We start from the raw sequence: 14907 nt of genomic DNA, 5'->3' as shown, positions 1-14907 counted from the left end.
TAATATAATAAAATGTAATAAGATGTTGACAGGCACTATGCGATTCCATGCTCGCATCCCTTTTCTTTATTCATATGTAATGATTAATCCCAAATTATGTGAGTACTTTGCTCAAATAAATGTTCTTTGAATAAGGCAAGTTATGATGTAATTATATTACATTCCCAGTGATAATTTAGTTACATGACAATATCATTGCATGGTACATACTTCTATCTTCGACCCAATTTTTTTTTTCCGTTTGAAAAAAGAAAGTTGCCTAAACAACTTTGCTCTATGCTTACCCATGTTAAGATATGTTCGCCATGAAAAATTTACAAGGTAAACATCCCAGCGGCAGCCAATTCTTTTTACCCCGCCGCATTGCTCTCCAGCATTTTTGGGGTGGGGTTTGTTCACTAACTCAAGAACGTTTTGAGTATAGAAAGCATTTTGTTAATCAGGCAGCTGGTGCACCCACAGACTCTGCAAGTTCTTCCAGAAGTTCCTTCTGCTCCGTAGAAGCACATGCCTACAAAAAAGCAAGCATTTGGGGAGAGCGGTGAGGTTCAATATTCTTATTATGCTGGCAGATATTATATTAATTTTCCAGCCAGATAAAAGAACAAAAATGAAGAACGAAAGGAAGGAAGAGCATATTAAAACAAAAAAAGAACAATATGCCGTCTGCGAGAATGAATACCTGCACTGCATTCTCTATATCACCTTGAAGAAAAGATGTGAGCTCGAAGTTCATCTTTAACCGGTGATCAGTGACTCTATTGTCCTAGTTACGTAGGATAGATGTTAATAACCTTCCTTAAACTTATCTCAGTATGTCGAGCAATGAATCATCAGGCAAATAAATAATTCATTTTTACATAGTCTGAGAAAGAGCAGAAGAAGTTTGTCATTGCACAAATAGGCGTCAGCCAATTAAATACCTTGTAATTGTATGTTCGAATCTTTTCTGCACGAGCACCTGTTCCGACCTGCATTTTTAAGAATGCAATAGAAGTCATACATTAGTCCAATACCACAGCAATCCAAAAGGCATACGTAAGTTTGACACTTAAAGCATGTTTGGTACACCATAATAGAGAGTAATAAAAATGTACTTAGAATCAATTTCAGCTTATAATTTAAAATTTCTTTGCTCATATTTCACTACATTCAGTTACTTTATATGGAAACACACTTGATATGCAAAACTAAAGATAAAAAAGAGGCCACCTAGAGTACTAGAGATCATATAGCCTCTAATAACTGATAACATTAGAAATACAAGAAAAAGAAAGCCCATTACATTTGCTCCTGAACTATTGTAATCTCTCATGGATCTTATGTGACCTTAAAGTAACATATACCTGTAATTTTCGTTGATTCCTTATTGACTCTTGCTGCTCCCTCACTTTCATCTCATACCTGTGACATGTTTATGTTTTATGATCAATTTATCAGAATAGGAGGAATAAATTAAGGGGATCAATCTATGTCTTGTCCATTAATGAGCAAGTATTACATTTAAAAACAAATAAATATGTACATGAAAACAAAAGGAGAAACTACAGTTTACATGTAACTTTGGTCAACTAAATGGAAGAAGTTCAAGAACTTGTTACAAAGAGGTTCAATGAATGAGGCAATATGGGAACATAATTTACGCAAGCACAAGTATATATGAAACTCGAGATTATAACAATATATTGTAGTTGGTACTAACAGCTTCGCCCGCAGAAGCTGGAGAGCACGGGTCTTATTCTGGAGTTGCGTCCTTTCTTCAGTACAAAATATGCGGATTCCCGTTGGTTTGTGAAAAAGATCAACAGCCGTTTCCACCTTGTTGACATTTTGCCCTATAGGAGGTCATGCACAAAACTGTTTGAAAAGATGCCTTTAATCTATTCTCCCATTTCCTGGGGTGCATGTAAGGAGGGGTAGGGAGGAAGAGAGATGGAGAACCAACATTTTATTAAATTATGAGCTAATATCAGCTATTTCATACCTCCAGCACCTCCAGACCTAGCTGTTGTAAGTTCAATATCCTTTGGATCAATTACCACCTCAACTTCATCTGCCTGAATCCAGAATAAAGCATAAGTATAAGAACTGCCATACACTAAAAAGGAAAAATGAAGTAGTAAGGACTAGTATCAGATTTATCAAGTTAGCTACATCATGACTATTTTATCAGGACCAATATCAAAATCTTCAATAAAAAGAAAAAGGAGTACCAGTTCTACACCTTTACATGAAGACCTTAATGTGAGTCATGTGTTATGAGAAGAATTAAGAATTAAGTTCAGCCACATCATGGCTATCTCATCAGGACTGATATCAAAATCTTCAGCAAAAAGGATTATCATTTCTACATCTTTGCATGAATCCAGAATTATAAAATACATCAATCTCCAATATATTTCAAGTAGAATACGGAAGCCATCATCAAGGATTTAAATTTTTTACTAAAACTTGATCTTGCAGTATTATTCAGGAAACATCATAACTTAGTTAATATTAGCTTGCTTCAGCATGATCAGGGATGCACAGAGCTCATTGCAACATCTCCGTCCAGGCTTCAGTATAAGACATATACTAAAAAATGCATCAAATCATTAATGTTGTGCAGGAATACATTACCTAAAGACAAGATATACTTTACCTCAGGCATGATGGCTACAGTTGCAGTAGAAGTATGCACACGTCCCTGTGTTTCTGTCTGAGGAACCCGTTGAACTCGATGAACACCAGATTCATATTTTAATTTGCTGTAAACACGATTCCCTTTTACCTCCATCACATAGGTTTTGTATCCACCCTTTTCAGCCTTATATAGTAAAAGAGTTTGCCAGTCAAAAATCAACAATTGGGAACAAACTTCTGCTGATATATCAATAAGATCTAACCTCAGAACATGAAACTATAGCGTACTTCCAAGAGTTCTGCTCACAGTATTTCTCATACATGCGAACCTTAGCACTCAAAAAGAAGATGTAAAATTTGCATCAGGAAATATAGAACTAGAGCAGTAGAGTTTGAAACAAAAACATGAAAATTTAGTAGCACAAGAGAAGCATGTACCTACAAGATCACCAGCCCAGAGTCCAGCCTCATCACCACCAGTTCCTGCCCTTACTGCAAATGAAGAGAAAAAGTAAACTAATGATTAGTGAAGCAAAAGAGAATAAGTACCTAAAATTAGAGGATATGCAACTGTTCCCAATTGTTTTCTAGACATGTTAGTTTCTCTACCATTAAGAAAATCACTAAATAGCCACAATTGAGATCCCCAGCAAACAATAATTGCTAGAAACAACAGTGCGTCATTGTCTATTCCTACACAGCAGATGACATAAAAACAACTGAGATAAAGAGACAAAGAATCTTTAACTGGAAAAGATATACAACCTTCAAGCATTATATTTCTTGCATCAAGAGGATCACTAGGTAGTAGTAGTACCTGCCAAATGTCAGATATGAGATAAACAGAGAAAAAGGGTCATGTCAAAGACACAATAATTAAATGTCAATAAGGATATGAAAAAAGGCTTCAGATATGAGATAAACAGGGAAAAAGGGGTCATGTCAAAGACATAATAATTCAATCTCAAGAATAAGGAAATGTGATAAGGCAATTCCTCTACACTACAATGCCTAGAGTTGCACATGTGCACCGAATGAACAATTTAATTAATGACCTAATTTCAGTCCAAGATGTTGGCATTGGAAAGGAATCAATTTCCAATGCTATCCAGAGATAACATAATGTGCATTCGGACAACCCAACAACTAATAGGACATGAGAATTATAATATTGAAAAATAACTGGAAAAGTTTGAACAGGAAACCTTAAGCTTTTCCTCCAGCCCTTTAAGTTCAGTGGATAAAGAATCAATTTCCAATGCTATCATCTCAGCCATATCCTCATCAGTTCCTTCCTCTTTTGCTAAAGCTGCAATATTATGATAAAATGAAAATGATCCTTAATTTAAACCTTCTTGAATGGAAATTAAACAGGAAATAGGCAATGCGAGGCTACACCTTTAGTTTCTTCTAACTGCTTTTCACAATCCTTGAATCTCCTATAAACTGACACAACCTATTAATCCAAATACAGCACAAACTACAGTCAACGAAATAAAAAAAATAAAAAGAAAAGTAATCAACAGGCCCGAACTGCAATAATTACTTGATCGAGCTCTGCCACAGATTGTGCAAGCTTTTGGTATTCAGTTGGATTCGAGACAACATCTGGATCAGCCAGCTTGACCTGCAATATATCTTGTGTAAGCTGATGTTCGATGCCTATACTTATTAATTGAACTCCAATATCCAGCCTATAAATGCACATTTCCATTTTGAGAAATCAAACTCCTAGAAAACCTAAATTCGTTGTGTTTGGAAAGTCTAATGCAAGCAATAATTCAATTCTATATAATTATATTCAGTCAATTATCATGCCTGGAAAGTTTGTAATTGCTGGAATTCAATTCTTTCAACTTAAAATTTGAGAAAAGAAAAAGAAAGTAAACGATGTACCGATAATTCTTTCCACGTTTTCTCTGCTGATTCCAGCTTCGTTATCAAGTAAGGCTCCTGCAGTTCAATTCACTTTATAGAAAGTTAGATATACATTTAAAATTCTTATTACTCAATTTTTTTTTTTCCATTTTAATTAAAAACGGAAAATCACACGCACCGCCATGCAAATGATTCTAGGTTTTCTGCGAGTTGTTAAGGGTTTAAGAAAAAAAGAATTATTTCTCAATTGAAATCGAAAATGTCGTCGTATTGGAAGTTGATTGGGAGTAGTGAGCATCCGAGCTGTGAAGCTCGTCGTTAAACTGGTCATTGGTGTCGTTTAAATTATATAGTGAATTTTGAGGAGAGGACGCGAGCTCAGGTTCTGTATCAGATGGAAGAAAAAAGACAGGGAAAGAAAGAAAGATAGCAAATAGAGTTTTGAGAGGACTGAATGGCTCGAGGGGCAACTGATAAGGGTCTGTTTGGTTATATGGGTTTGTATAAACTAGACCCAATCCGGTGTGTCGGGTTAACGGGCTTAAGGTATTCTTCCATCTTTTTGTCCGTGTCGAGAGACTACAAATTCCGGTTCAAGGTTGACTCGACTCAAATTATTGAAGTTCAAAATATAATTCCACTCTGTTGAGTTTATTTTTCATACTTCAGCCACTTTGTTATTGAAAAACATTTCATCGATTATAGCAATAAAAATATAATTAATATCAATCTTAATTTAAATAGTATGTTATTTTTTAAAATTAAATACAAATATTGTTAAATAATATAAAATCAATTAATCAATTAAATTTAAAACTATCTAATCAAGTAGTATAAAATTCAGAGTTAATTTGATTTATTACTTTAACTAAGTGAATAAAAATTAACTTGTTTTAATAAATATAACTCTAAAATTTTTTTATATTAACTTATTTTAACAAAATTTTAAGATGTGTTATGAAATAAATAAATATTTTATTATTTTAGATTTAAGAATTCTCAGGCCTTGAAACTTATTAATAAACCTGCATTTTATTTAAATAATCAAACTATAATTTTCTTTTATCATCTTTATCTTTAACATCCTAAATTTAATTGAACACTGATTCTAATTGTTTTGTTAGAATTCTTACTTATCTTGGTCATAAGCTATTTTTAAAATATTACTATCTGACAGTATTATTTTTCATTAATATCTTAAAAGATTAAATTTGCATGATTTTTTTCGTGTTATATTATCATACAATACAAGCATAGAATAATTAGCTAAAGAGTCCCTTAAGTATGGAATAATTTTTTCAATTTTCAAACAATTAATTTATGCAACGAAAAAATAAAATATTTTCTTTCTTGCATTGGAAACGTAGATAAATTTAATTTATATAATATTTTTAATTTGAATTATAAAATTTTATCTTTTTACATTTAGTTTGGCTCAGGCACTGAATATATTAAATAAAAAAATATCTATCATATTAGTGATAAAATAATTAAAATTTAGGTGTTTAAATAACTGCATACTTCAGAAAAAAAAACAAAAGGAAGACACCATTGTTGGAGCTGTTGGTTAGGGCTTAGGCGTGTGCACAGAAGATGGCTGTTAATTTGAGAAGTACTTTTTAATTTGAAGGTCACTCAAATTGAAAAAAGCAGCGACTTCATTATTCCTTTTTATCCTTTGTTTGTTCCCATATAAGAAAGCTGAAAGCAGCCACCCACCACCACTGTCACTTTACTACAAAGGAAATCAGTCCCCATTGGAACAAAATCAAGCCACTAGATGCTTGCATTGGATGACACACACTCACACACATCCGTTTGTCCTTCAACATGGACCAACACTAATTTCATGGCGCGGCCACTCTTAATTTCACCGTCTACTTTCTCTAATCATATTTCACTAATAATTGATTGAATTACTTATACATTAGAATCACCCTTCTACTACTTGTGTATAATTGCCATTGCTAATGAATGCTCCACTTTAGCGAATATGTTTTGGATTGCTATTGGATATAAAATAATATATTTTAAATTTTTGTACTTTAATAAATTATTTTTTTTAAACTATTTTTCTTAAATATATGTTTTAAAAAATATCACACCGCTTTCTTATTTGAAAACATAATTTTCTAAAATCTAAAAAATAAAATATTATTTTCATAAAATAAATTAAAGAAAAATAGTTCCCAATGGAATCGCACTTGGGCTGTTTAATTCCACTCCACTAGCCAAGAAAAATGAAAATACAAGGCAACCAAACAAAGCAAAACAAACAGAAAATTGAGAGCAAAAATTCCATATATGTCTTAAAAGACACAAACACCCAATTTGTCCCATTACTCCCTCTGAGCCATATACAGGGCTAGTTTGGTAATTACGGGGAAACACAAGTGTCGGTTACCTGGTTAAGCCCAAACCCCGGCTTTAAACATTTTCCGGGAAAAATAACCATTTCTAGGAAACTATAATATTCGGCGGGTACGGAAAATAAACGGACACAGTCCCAAAAAGAGAGAGAGAAAATAATAATAAAAAAAACGTATTTTCAGTTTTACTAGAGTAGAAGAAAGAAGAGAAAAAAAAAATAATACGAAAAGAATTTGCTTAAGAGAGAGGACTCGAGTCAGTGACCGTACAGTCTCGGAGAGAGAGAGCGGAAAGAAGGAAAGAAAGAAAAACTCCATTACTGTTTTAAAGCTAATCATCAGAAAACGAGAGTATCAAAAGCTCTCGTCTTCGCTTATCACAGTGTTGTTGTATCACTCGATAGAGCTAAGCTAGCTCTTTGCCGATCTTTCTAGAACATTCTATTTACAGTTTTCTTTTTCATCTCCACTTGATTAGTATTCTTGAAAAGTGTACAGTAAGCCCCTTTCTCTCTCTCGCTCCCTCTATCTTTCTCTTAAATGGATTTGTACGGTCGGAGCCAAGCTAGAAACGGGTTGCAATCGGGTCAGCAACCCGAATGGAGCTCCGGAGGTGCCGAAACGGGGCTAGAAGGTATTGATTTTTTCTTCACTTTAGCCTGCATTTGTGGCTGCAACTCTGTTTTCTATTTTTATTTTGGTTTCTAGGGTTTTGGAAATGTGAAATGGGGGATTAGGGTTTTATGTTTGATTTTATTTATTTATTTATTTTTAAATTGGAGTATTAGAATCGATGTGGCGATTGGGGCTTAATAATAGCGGTGGAGGTGAATCTTATCCGGAGCGACCCGGAGTACCCGACTGTGTGTACTATATGAGAACTGGGTTCTGTGGATATGGTAACAGGTGTCGTTATAACCACCCTCGTAATCGCGCTGCGGTAAGTAATTTCTCTTTTTTTTTCTCAACCATTTCTAAATTTAAGTGTATTGGCATCAGTTACTGTATTCCATTCAATTTACACACAGATTGCTATGTAAACTGTCCTTTGTAGTTGTGATTAATTTTCTCTTTTCATGTAGTTGTAATAGGTTTCTGGTTAACTTAGTAGAGTATGCTTACGTCAATGGAGGGAGTTTGTTTTATTTCTGATAATTTGAGGGAAAGATTTTATGTCTGGTAATTCGAGGGAGAAGATAGCAGAATTTTGGCAGTTTATGCTTTAGATTTTTCCACATTAGGCCAGGTAGTTCAGTTTTGGACTCGGTTAAGTGGAGGTTTGTCTTATTATTCATTCACTAATCATGCAAAAGTCTGTGATGCAGAAATTTTAGTTATTTTGTTTGTATTGCTTTAGTCAGTAACTGAAATGAACAAATGGTCTCTCGTATTTTCTTTATTGGAATGTTACTTAGGTTGAGGCAGCTGTAAGAGCTACTGGGGAATACCCAGAACGAATTGGGGAACCCTCTTGTGAGGTATAATATTAAATTCACCAATTTAGTTATTCTGTGTATTCATTGTCAATGCTCTGTTGCCACTTGTATTACATGCTCTTTTTATTTTTTATTTTTTTCTATTTTTTTCTGTACAGTTTTATTTGAAGACTGGAACCTGTAAATTTGGTGCATCTTGCAAGTTCCACCATCCGAAACATGGAGGTGGATCCTTGAGCCATGTTCCACTAAATACACATGGATACCCATTACGACCGGTTTGATATCTCATATTTCGTTTTTTCATGCAATACATGCACTTCACATGCACAAAAAGAATAGATAATAGGATTTGTATTTTATACATTATCAATTAATTAATCAGCTAAATGGTGTGCCTTTTTCTTTTATTTTTTCTTTAAAAAAAAAACAGGGTGAGAATGAATGCTCCTACTATTTGAAAACGGGGCAGTGCAAATTTGGTATAACTTGTAAATTCCATCATCCTCAACCAGCTGGCTCATCATTGCCAGAATCTGCACCCCAGTTTTATCAGCCGGTGCAGTCACCTTCAATTCCTATACCTGACCAATATGGGGGTGCATCCGCCAGCTTGAGGGTGAGACCTCCACTGTTACCTGGTTCATATGTGCAAGGGGCTTATGGTCCTGTGTTGTTTTCTCCTGGAGTGGTTCCTATTCCAGGCTGGAGTCCTTATTCGGTAACTTTGCAGCCTCATTTCATTTGAGTTGTTGCAAAATAACATGCATATCTTATAATGAATTTGGCTTTTTTGGCTCAGGCACCTGTAAGTCCTGTTCTCTCTCCTAGTGCACAGCCTGCAGTTGGAGCAACTTCTCTATATGGTGTAACACAACTATCTTCTTCGACACCTGCACTTGCAGGACCTTACCCCTCACCCTCTTCTGCTGCTGCTGCTGCCCCTTTAAGTGGTACCCAGAAGGAGCAAACTTTTCCAGAGAGACCTGGTGAACCTGAATGCCAATATTACTTGAGAACTGGGGACTGTAAATTTGGATCATCTTGTAGATATCATCACCCTCGTGATCGAGTTGTGCCAAGAACAAATTGTGTCCTCAGCCCACTTGGTCTTCCTCTACGTCCAGTACGTGAATTTTTGCATTTTCTTCATTCATATGAATATAAATCACAAACTACCAACCCAAAGAGGACCCCAAATGCAAAAGACTCAAAATAATACACTTCAAAACCTAGAAACCGCAAACCCCTCCCTGCAGGGTGGCAGTGGGGTCCTCTTCCTTACAAAACCAAAAGGTGCTCTGCAAATTTTTCTATCATTGTTTATCATTGGTCGGGGATAATGGTTTCTGATGATGCCTGCAATACTTGGAATTATGCTCTGAGCACTTAGCATTTATGATTTCACCTGTCTGTCCATATGTTCTTTTCTTTTTTTAAATTAAATATTTTATATAGTATATTGAATCCTCATCAATCCTTCTTTTCTCAGTTTTTCTGTTGAGTCATTTTGTATAATATGCATAAGAACTGTTCGTTGTGATCAATTACTAAAGTAGACAATAAAAGAATTTATGTACTAATAATGTCTGGTTGACATTATCAGGCCAGCATGAGGTTTAACTATTTGGCGGTCTATCACTCTGCTCCCTCTCTGTTCATGTCTCTTTTAGCACATTAGGTTAGGGCTATTTAATTATGCAATTTTAGATTCCACCTTAACAGAATTCTATAGTTCACCTGTTAGATTCTTCCAAGGTTGCAGTAACTGGGCATTCTTATTTGCTCATCACATCAAACTTGAGAGTTCAATTTGCAAAGTAGTTTTTAAGTTGGGAGGGTCTTTATGGGGCCTTGAAAACTGTTTTGGGAATGGACATGGAATTTTCTGTGTGAGTTGGGTATCAGCTAGTGGCTGCATATAGCCGTCATCGTGTTTTCAGAATTTGGCTCTTAGATTAGGCTGTAGTGATAAGGTTTCTAGTGGTCTCATAGATTAAGGCTTTTTCCAATGTTTCAAGGTTCTGGTGTTTGGCAGAGATGAAAGTGGACATACGGTTTCAGGACAGATAGAACTATAACTTTAGGATCAATGGTTAGTGAAATTTCTTTTGCAACCTCTGTGTGTGCACCTTTCTACCCACTCCCTGTTTTGCTAATGTAAGTACAATATGCACCAAGATTTGAGTAAGGCTTATCAGTTCCATTTCTGGTAACTAGCAAGTGAGACAGCATAGTGGGTTGGTGATAGCTAACTGCTTCTGTTTGAACCATGGCCTGCCGCTGGGTATATATGACTTGCATCTTGTACAAACACTTTTCTGTTTTGAGTAACTTGTTATTGCTTTTTTTTTTTCTTTTATGGTTAATGATAATATGCAGTGTGCATTCATAATACTACCTCCTTTCAGACTCTTTTTAAAGTATGACATATTTTTGTAACCAGGGAGCACAACATTGTACATTTTACTTGCGAAATGGGCATTGCAAGTTTGGGTCCACATGCAAATTTGATCATCCAATGGAAACAATGAGATACAGTCCATCAGCATCTTCTCTTATCGATATGCCGGTTGCTCCATACCCAGTTGGGTCTTTACTGGCGACTCTGGCCCCTTCATCCTCTTCCTCTGAATTGATTGGAGGCACCAAAATAGATCCTTATTTGAGTAGAATACCTTCATCCGGAAACACATCAAGCAGTGGAGTTGGATTGATGTTCTCCCAAACTGGGTCAGTTCCACTTTCTGAGTTGCAACTTCCAAGTCAGAATCCTGTTCCTTTAACCAGTAGCCGAAGCACAAGACAAGGTGCCGAGGTTCGTCGTTCAAGCTGATGCGAAATCCTTAAGTCATCATTCACTGTCTAGCGCATGTTATGACCAGTACTCATTTGCTGTCTGTTTATAGAGCTCAGTTAAATTTTAGTTTGTCTAGAAGTTTGCTTACTCAAAGTAAAGGTTTATCATGCAATCTGGCTTAGGTCATACTAGGAGCAATCATCTTTAAGCTCATGTCTTCTCTCTACAGTCGTATATATTATCTCAATAAGCTTAATAGCAATCACTATATGAACTTCTCTGCAAAACCTCCAAATAATTTCAGTTTATCAGACCAGCCTACGATCTTCTCTCAAACTTTGGATCTTTTATACCCGATTCTGATCATTTTTGTGATGGAAAGAATTAGTCTATCCCCTACTTAGTAGTCACCTCTCTTCATCTCCCTTTATCTCTCTCTCTCTCTCTCTCTCTCTCTCTCTCTCTATCTCTCCCTCTGAAAACTCAGGACAAATCCAGTTTTTTAACATCTGAGCTTATCTACTTGATTTTAGAGGGCTTAGAAGCTCTTGATTTTGCCCTCCTTTTTGAGGGCATTTATGAAGAATGTTTTGAAGATTGCAAGTAGGCATGTCTCTCCCGCCAAGGTGTCATCAGCAGTGAAGCTCTTCATGTTTGATTGAAAGGCAGAGATGTCTTTTAAATGTCAATTATATCTATTTCTTTTCTGCATTTTTTTTGAAAGTTATATGAGACGGTTGTAACTTGACAATTGTTTTCTTTATTTTGGCAAGAGATTGTTTCAGATTCTATGTGCATTCTGAATGCAGGTAACCTTGACTAATTGTGCCTGTCCCAGTCGTATTCTATTCAGTTGTGGAATCAAAATCCTGAATTTGTTGATTTCGTCGATCTGCTTTTGATGCATCTTAGTTTTGTAGCCAAATTGGATATTGTCATGCTAAGGAGCCTCTGGATTGTAGGGACGCTATTCAAGTCAGGACATGTACCTTCCCAGTCATTGTTCATCACCTTACTGACGTTGTTTCGTTTAATCCTGTATCTCAAAGTTAGGCTTGATGGTTAGTGTTTCCCTGTTATGTTGACGTAGGCGGTTTGTAGGCCTCATTGGCACGTACCATTGTCCGAAATTAAAAAAGAAAGAAGTTATACATTCATTCGTGACAGGTGGAACAGCGACATTAGAATAGGCTTTATTATTATTGAAGTCTAACATGGTACATTAGAAACAGTACGAGAGGCAGTATCTGTTACAGTTATGCTTCATTTAGAGTAGAATGACGATGATAAACTCGAAAAATGTCTTTCAATGTTATGATGCCTATGCGACTCAAGATATATTCATTTTTCTTTATTTATTTGTAAAAACAAAAATCATGGGAAGCAAAAAGATTTTACTCTAAGCTGAAAAGGATAGTTCAAACAAAGAAAAGGTGGCTCATTATTTTCACTTAGCAAAGATGGCATTTTCTATCCACAGGGAAGGAGATGACCTTGACAGCTGACCTGTATCTGTACTTGATTTCGTTTTCATTTTTTTGTTTTGGTTAAATAGCTATTTCGAAGGTGTGTACAAGTACACTGCACCTGGCTGCTGTTTCGGAAATGTAATATTTTTGACCCTACAGTTTTTGAGTTACTGGAATATATTTTACAGTTCAAACACTTTAAATGCACAAATTATCTTTTAAAATTGTATATATTTAACATTTCAAATTTCCAAAAGTAGATAACAATGTAGAAGCAGATCCTAATAGGAGATGCAACCTTGTGGAAAGAAAGATTGAAAAAAAAAAAAAAAAAAAAAACAAATGGTTTTGGGTTCAGCCTGCACAGAAGAACAGTGACAACCACAACCAGACCCATATTCTCTCAGCACCAACCCACAAGAACTCCAATCTCTTATGGGAGTGACCCACGAATAGAAGTTTCACCGAGTGAATTCAAAAGGTGTTTTTCTTTTTCACCAGAGCTGGACCATTTAATAGAAAAGTAAAAAGTTCTTTTGTCAAAAAGAGAAAAAGAGGTAAAATAAATTCTCACCGTTGACGTTGACCCATAATTGACAGGAAAAAGATATAGTTAAAAGCATCGTAATTTATGGACTCTTAGCAACTGAAGAAAAACAAACAACATTATTTTCTCCAATTCATCTCCGTTAACCTTTAAACTGCACTGCCCCTACTCAAAGGTTTCTGACGGGACGTAATTTGCAACGGGGTAAACTGCAGCCCATTGCAAAAGAGGCCTAAGATGAGAAAATGAAACAGCCTGATACTGGATTAAGGATCTTCTCAATTATAGGCAAAAGGCCCAATTGGAGCTCTGACCCCAGAAATCCCTCTTTATCTCCTTATCCTCTTTCCCTTACCAAAAGAGAAAAACAAAAAAGATTGGTAGTGGGCTAGTAATTATTGATCAAGGAGCAATTTATGGTCTATTTATAGCCATTGATAGGACAATAATTGTCTTAATTCTAATTAGAACCCGCACGGTCATTGAAATTAGTCCTTATGACTGAAAGGGTAGATTTTAAGATGCAACACAAAGGAGCAGAAGAAGTAAAATGCTATAATGTCTGTTTGTAGAACTTAATTAAAATGGTGGGCTCACATGTTCTTTGTACACCATAATTGTAGCCACAACTTTTGCTCACCTGCACTAATGATTCAAAAGAGTCCTTTTCCCCCCTTCCCCCTTTCGGCTTTGGCTTTTACTTGCTCCAAATTTCATGCTTTAATTAAAAAAAAAAAAATTGTAATTCATATAAAAAGGTAAACCACAAATGACATTTCTCTCCTAGGTTTGAACATATTATCGATTTTATTCCTAATGTTTCATAATTAAACACTCACGTCCTTGATTTCATATTGTATTTTTATTTTGAACAATTATGATTTTATAGAGAGGAGGAAGAGGTGGGTCTTTGAACTCGAGACTCATTCGACTGTATTAATTATTATCTATTTTCGCTAGATTTAATGATTATTTTTCTTTTTTAAATAAGAAGGATAGAGCAATTAGTATGATAGAGGAAAGATGCAATTTACTCAAGATTAAAAGGAAAAATGAAGCTTTCAATTTTGATGCTCCAGGGACTTTGATACCTTCTAGATGTTTATAAAACTTTTTAATTTGAAAAAAAAAAAGAACACTTGGATTAAATTGGCATAGTAAGATTGCCAATGGGTGATCATGAGGAAACCAAGGCAAGCCAATTTCTATGCTCTTGGTCCACCTTAGCATATAATATATTATCTTATGCAAAAGGGTGAGGAAGCTGAAATAACTACTCAAATGTGTTCCTATGCACTGCCACCTTTCTTGAGGCAAGTCTCATAATCAATTCTTCAAGTGGCAATCTCATTATTTGTTCTAAGAAAGAAAGAAAAGATAAAGAGTAAATCTCATATTCGGAAAATAGAGAATTTACAAGAGAAAAATATCTTAAAACAAGGCCACATTTAGGATATTTTTGCTTTTTTCAAAACCCAACTGACAGCTCTTGGTGACAGGTAGAAGATGAAGTATTAAGCATGCTAAACTTTAAGGAATATTTTAAACATCGGATCAATGCATGGCCAGAAAACATGGGAATTTGCTGTTTTGTCATTTCCATGTCTAATTTAATCCCGAAATTTAGGTGATATACTTGTTCTTGGGTTCGACAAAAAAGTGCAATTTTCAATGAAAAAAATCGTGTCATTTTGGCTCAAAGCATGAAATTTAATACTAATAATAGTAGAGTGCTAAACCAAGAAAAGGAAGCCATGCCTTTTCATTGGCTACATGCAGATACAAA

General features: G+C 35.2%; 2 protein-coding genes across 3 annotated transcripts; one reads left to right on the top strand and one right to left on the bottom strand.

Moving 5' to 3' along the window:
- Positions 1 to 106: 106 nt before the first annotated feature.
- Positions 107 to 4976, bottom strand: LOC8287164 (peptide chain release factor APG3, chloroplastic). Its single transcript, XM_015720132.3, has 15 exons — positions 4679 to 4976; positions 4519 to 4575; positions 4169 to 4249; positions 4021 to 4078; positions 3828 to 3931; positions 3388 to 3439; positions 3065 to 3114; positions 2886 to 2951; positions 2642 to 2806; positions 1985 to 2057; positions 1703 to 1835; positions 1347 to 1404; positions 924 to 971; positions 683 to 766; positions 107 to 511 (listed from the first exon to the last, which is right to left on the bottom strand). Exons 1-15 carry the CDS (start codon positions 4829 to 4831, stop codon positions 440 to 442), a joined length of 1254 nt encoding a protein of 417 aa, XP_015575618.2. The 5' UTR covers positions 4832 to 4976; the 3' UTR covers positions 107 to 439.
- A 1876-nt stretch (positions 4977 to 6852) lies between these two features.
- Positions 6853 to 12439, top strand: LOC8287166 (zinc finger CCCH domain-containing protein 32). Of its 2 annotated transcripts, none has more exons than XM_048375165.1 (8): positions 6853 to 7503; positions 7658 to 7809; positions 8285 to 8347; positions 8464 to 8583; positions 8739 to 8924; positions 9108 to 9431; positions 10752 to 11123; positions 11915 to 12439. In XM_048375165.1, exons 1-8 carry the CDS (start codon positions 7410 to 7412, stop codon positions 12005 to 12007), a joined length of 1404 nt encoding a protein of 467 aa, XP_048231122.1. In that variant the 5' UTR covers positions 6853 to 7409; the 3' UTR covers positions 12008 to 12439. The 2 variants fall into 2 exon arrangements, with proteins under 2 accessions (XP_048231122.1, XP_048231116.1); XM_048375159.1 differs by having other exon boundaries at positions 6863 to 7503; positions 8739 to 9026.
- Positions 12440 to 14907: the final 2468 nt, after the last annotated feature.

The sequence above is a fragment of the Ricinus communis genome, chromosome 1 (genome assembly GCF_019578655.1).
Source record: "Ricinus communis isolate WT05 ecotype wild-type chromosome 1, ASM1957865v1, whole genome shotgun sequence".
Taxonomy (NCBI): domain Eukaryota; kingdom Viridiplantae; phylum Streptophyta; class Magnoliopsida; order Malpighiales; family Euphorbiaceae; genus Ricinus; species Ricinus communis.
Note: the sequence above shows the minus strand (reverse complement) of the source record. Positions and strands in the feature narration are given on the sequence as shown.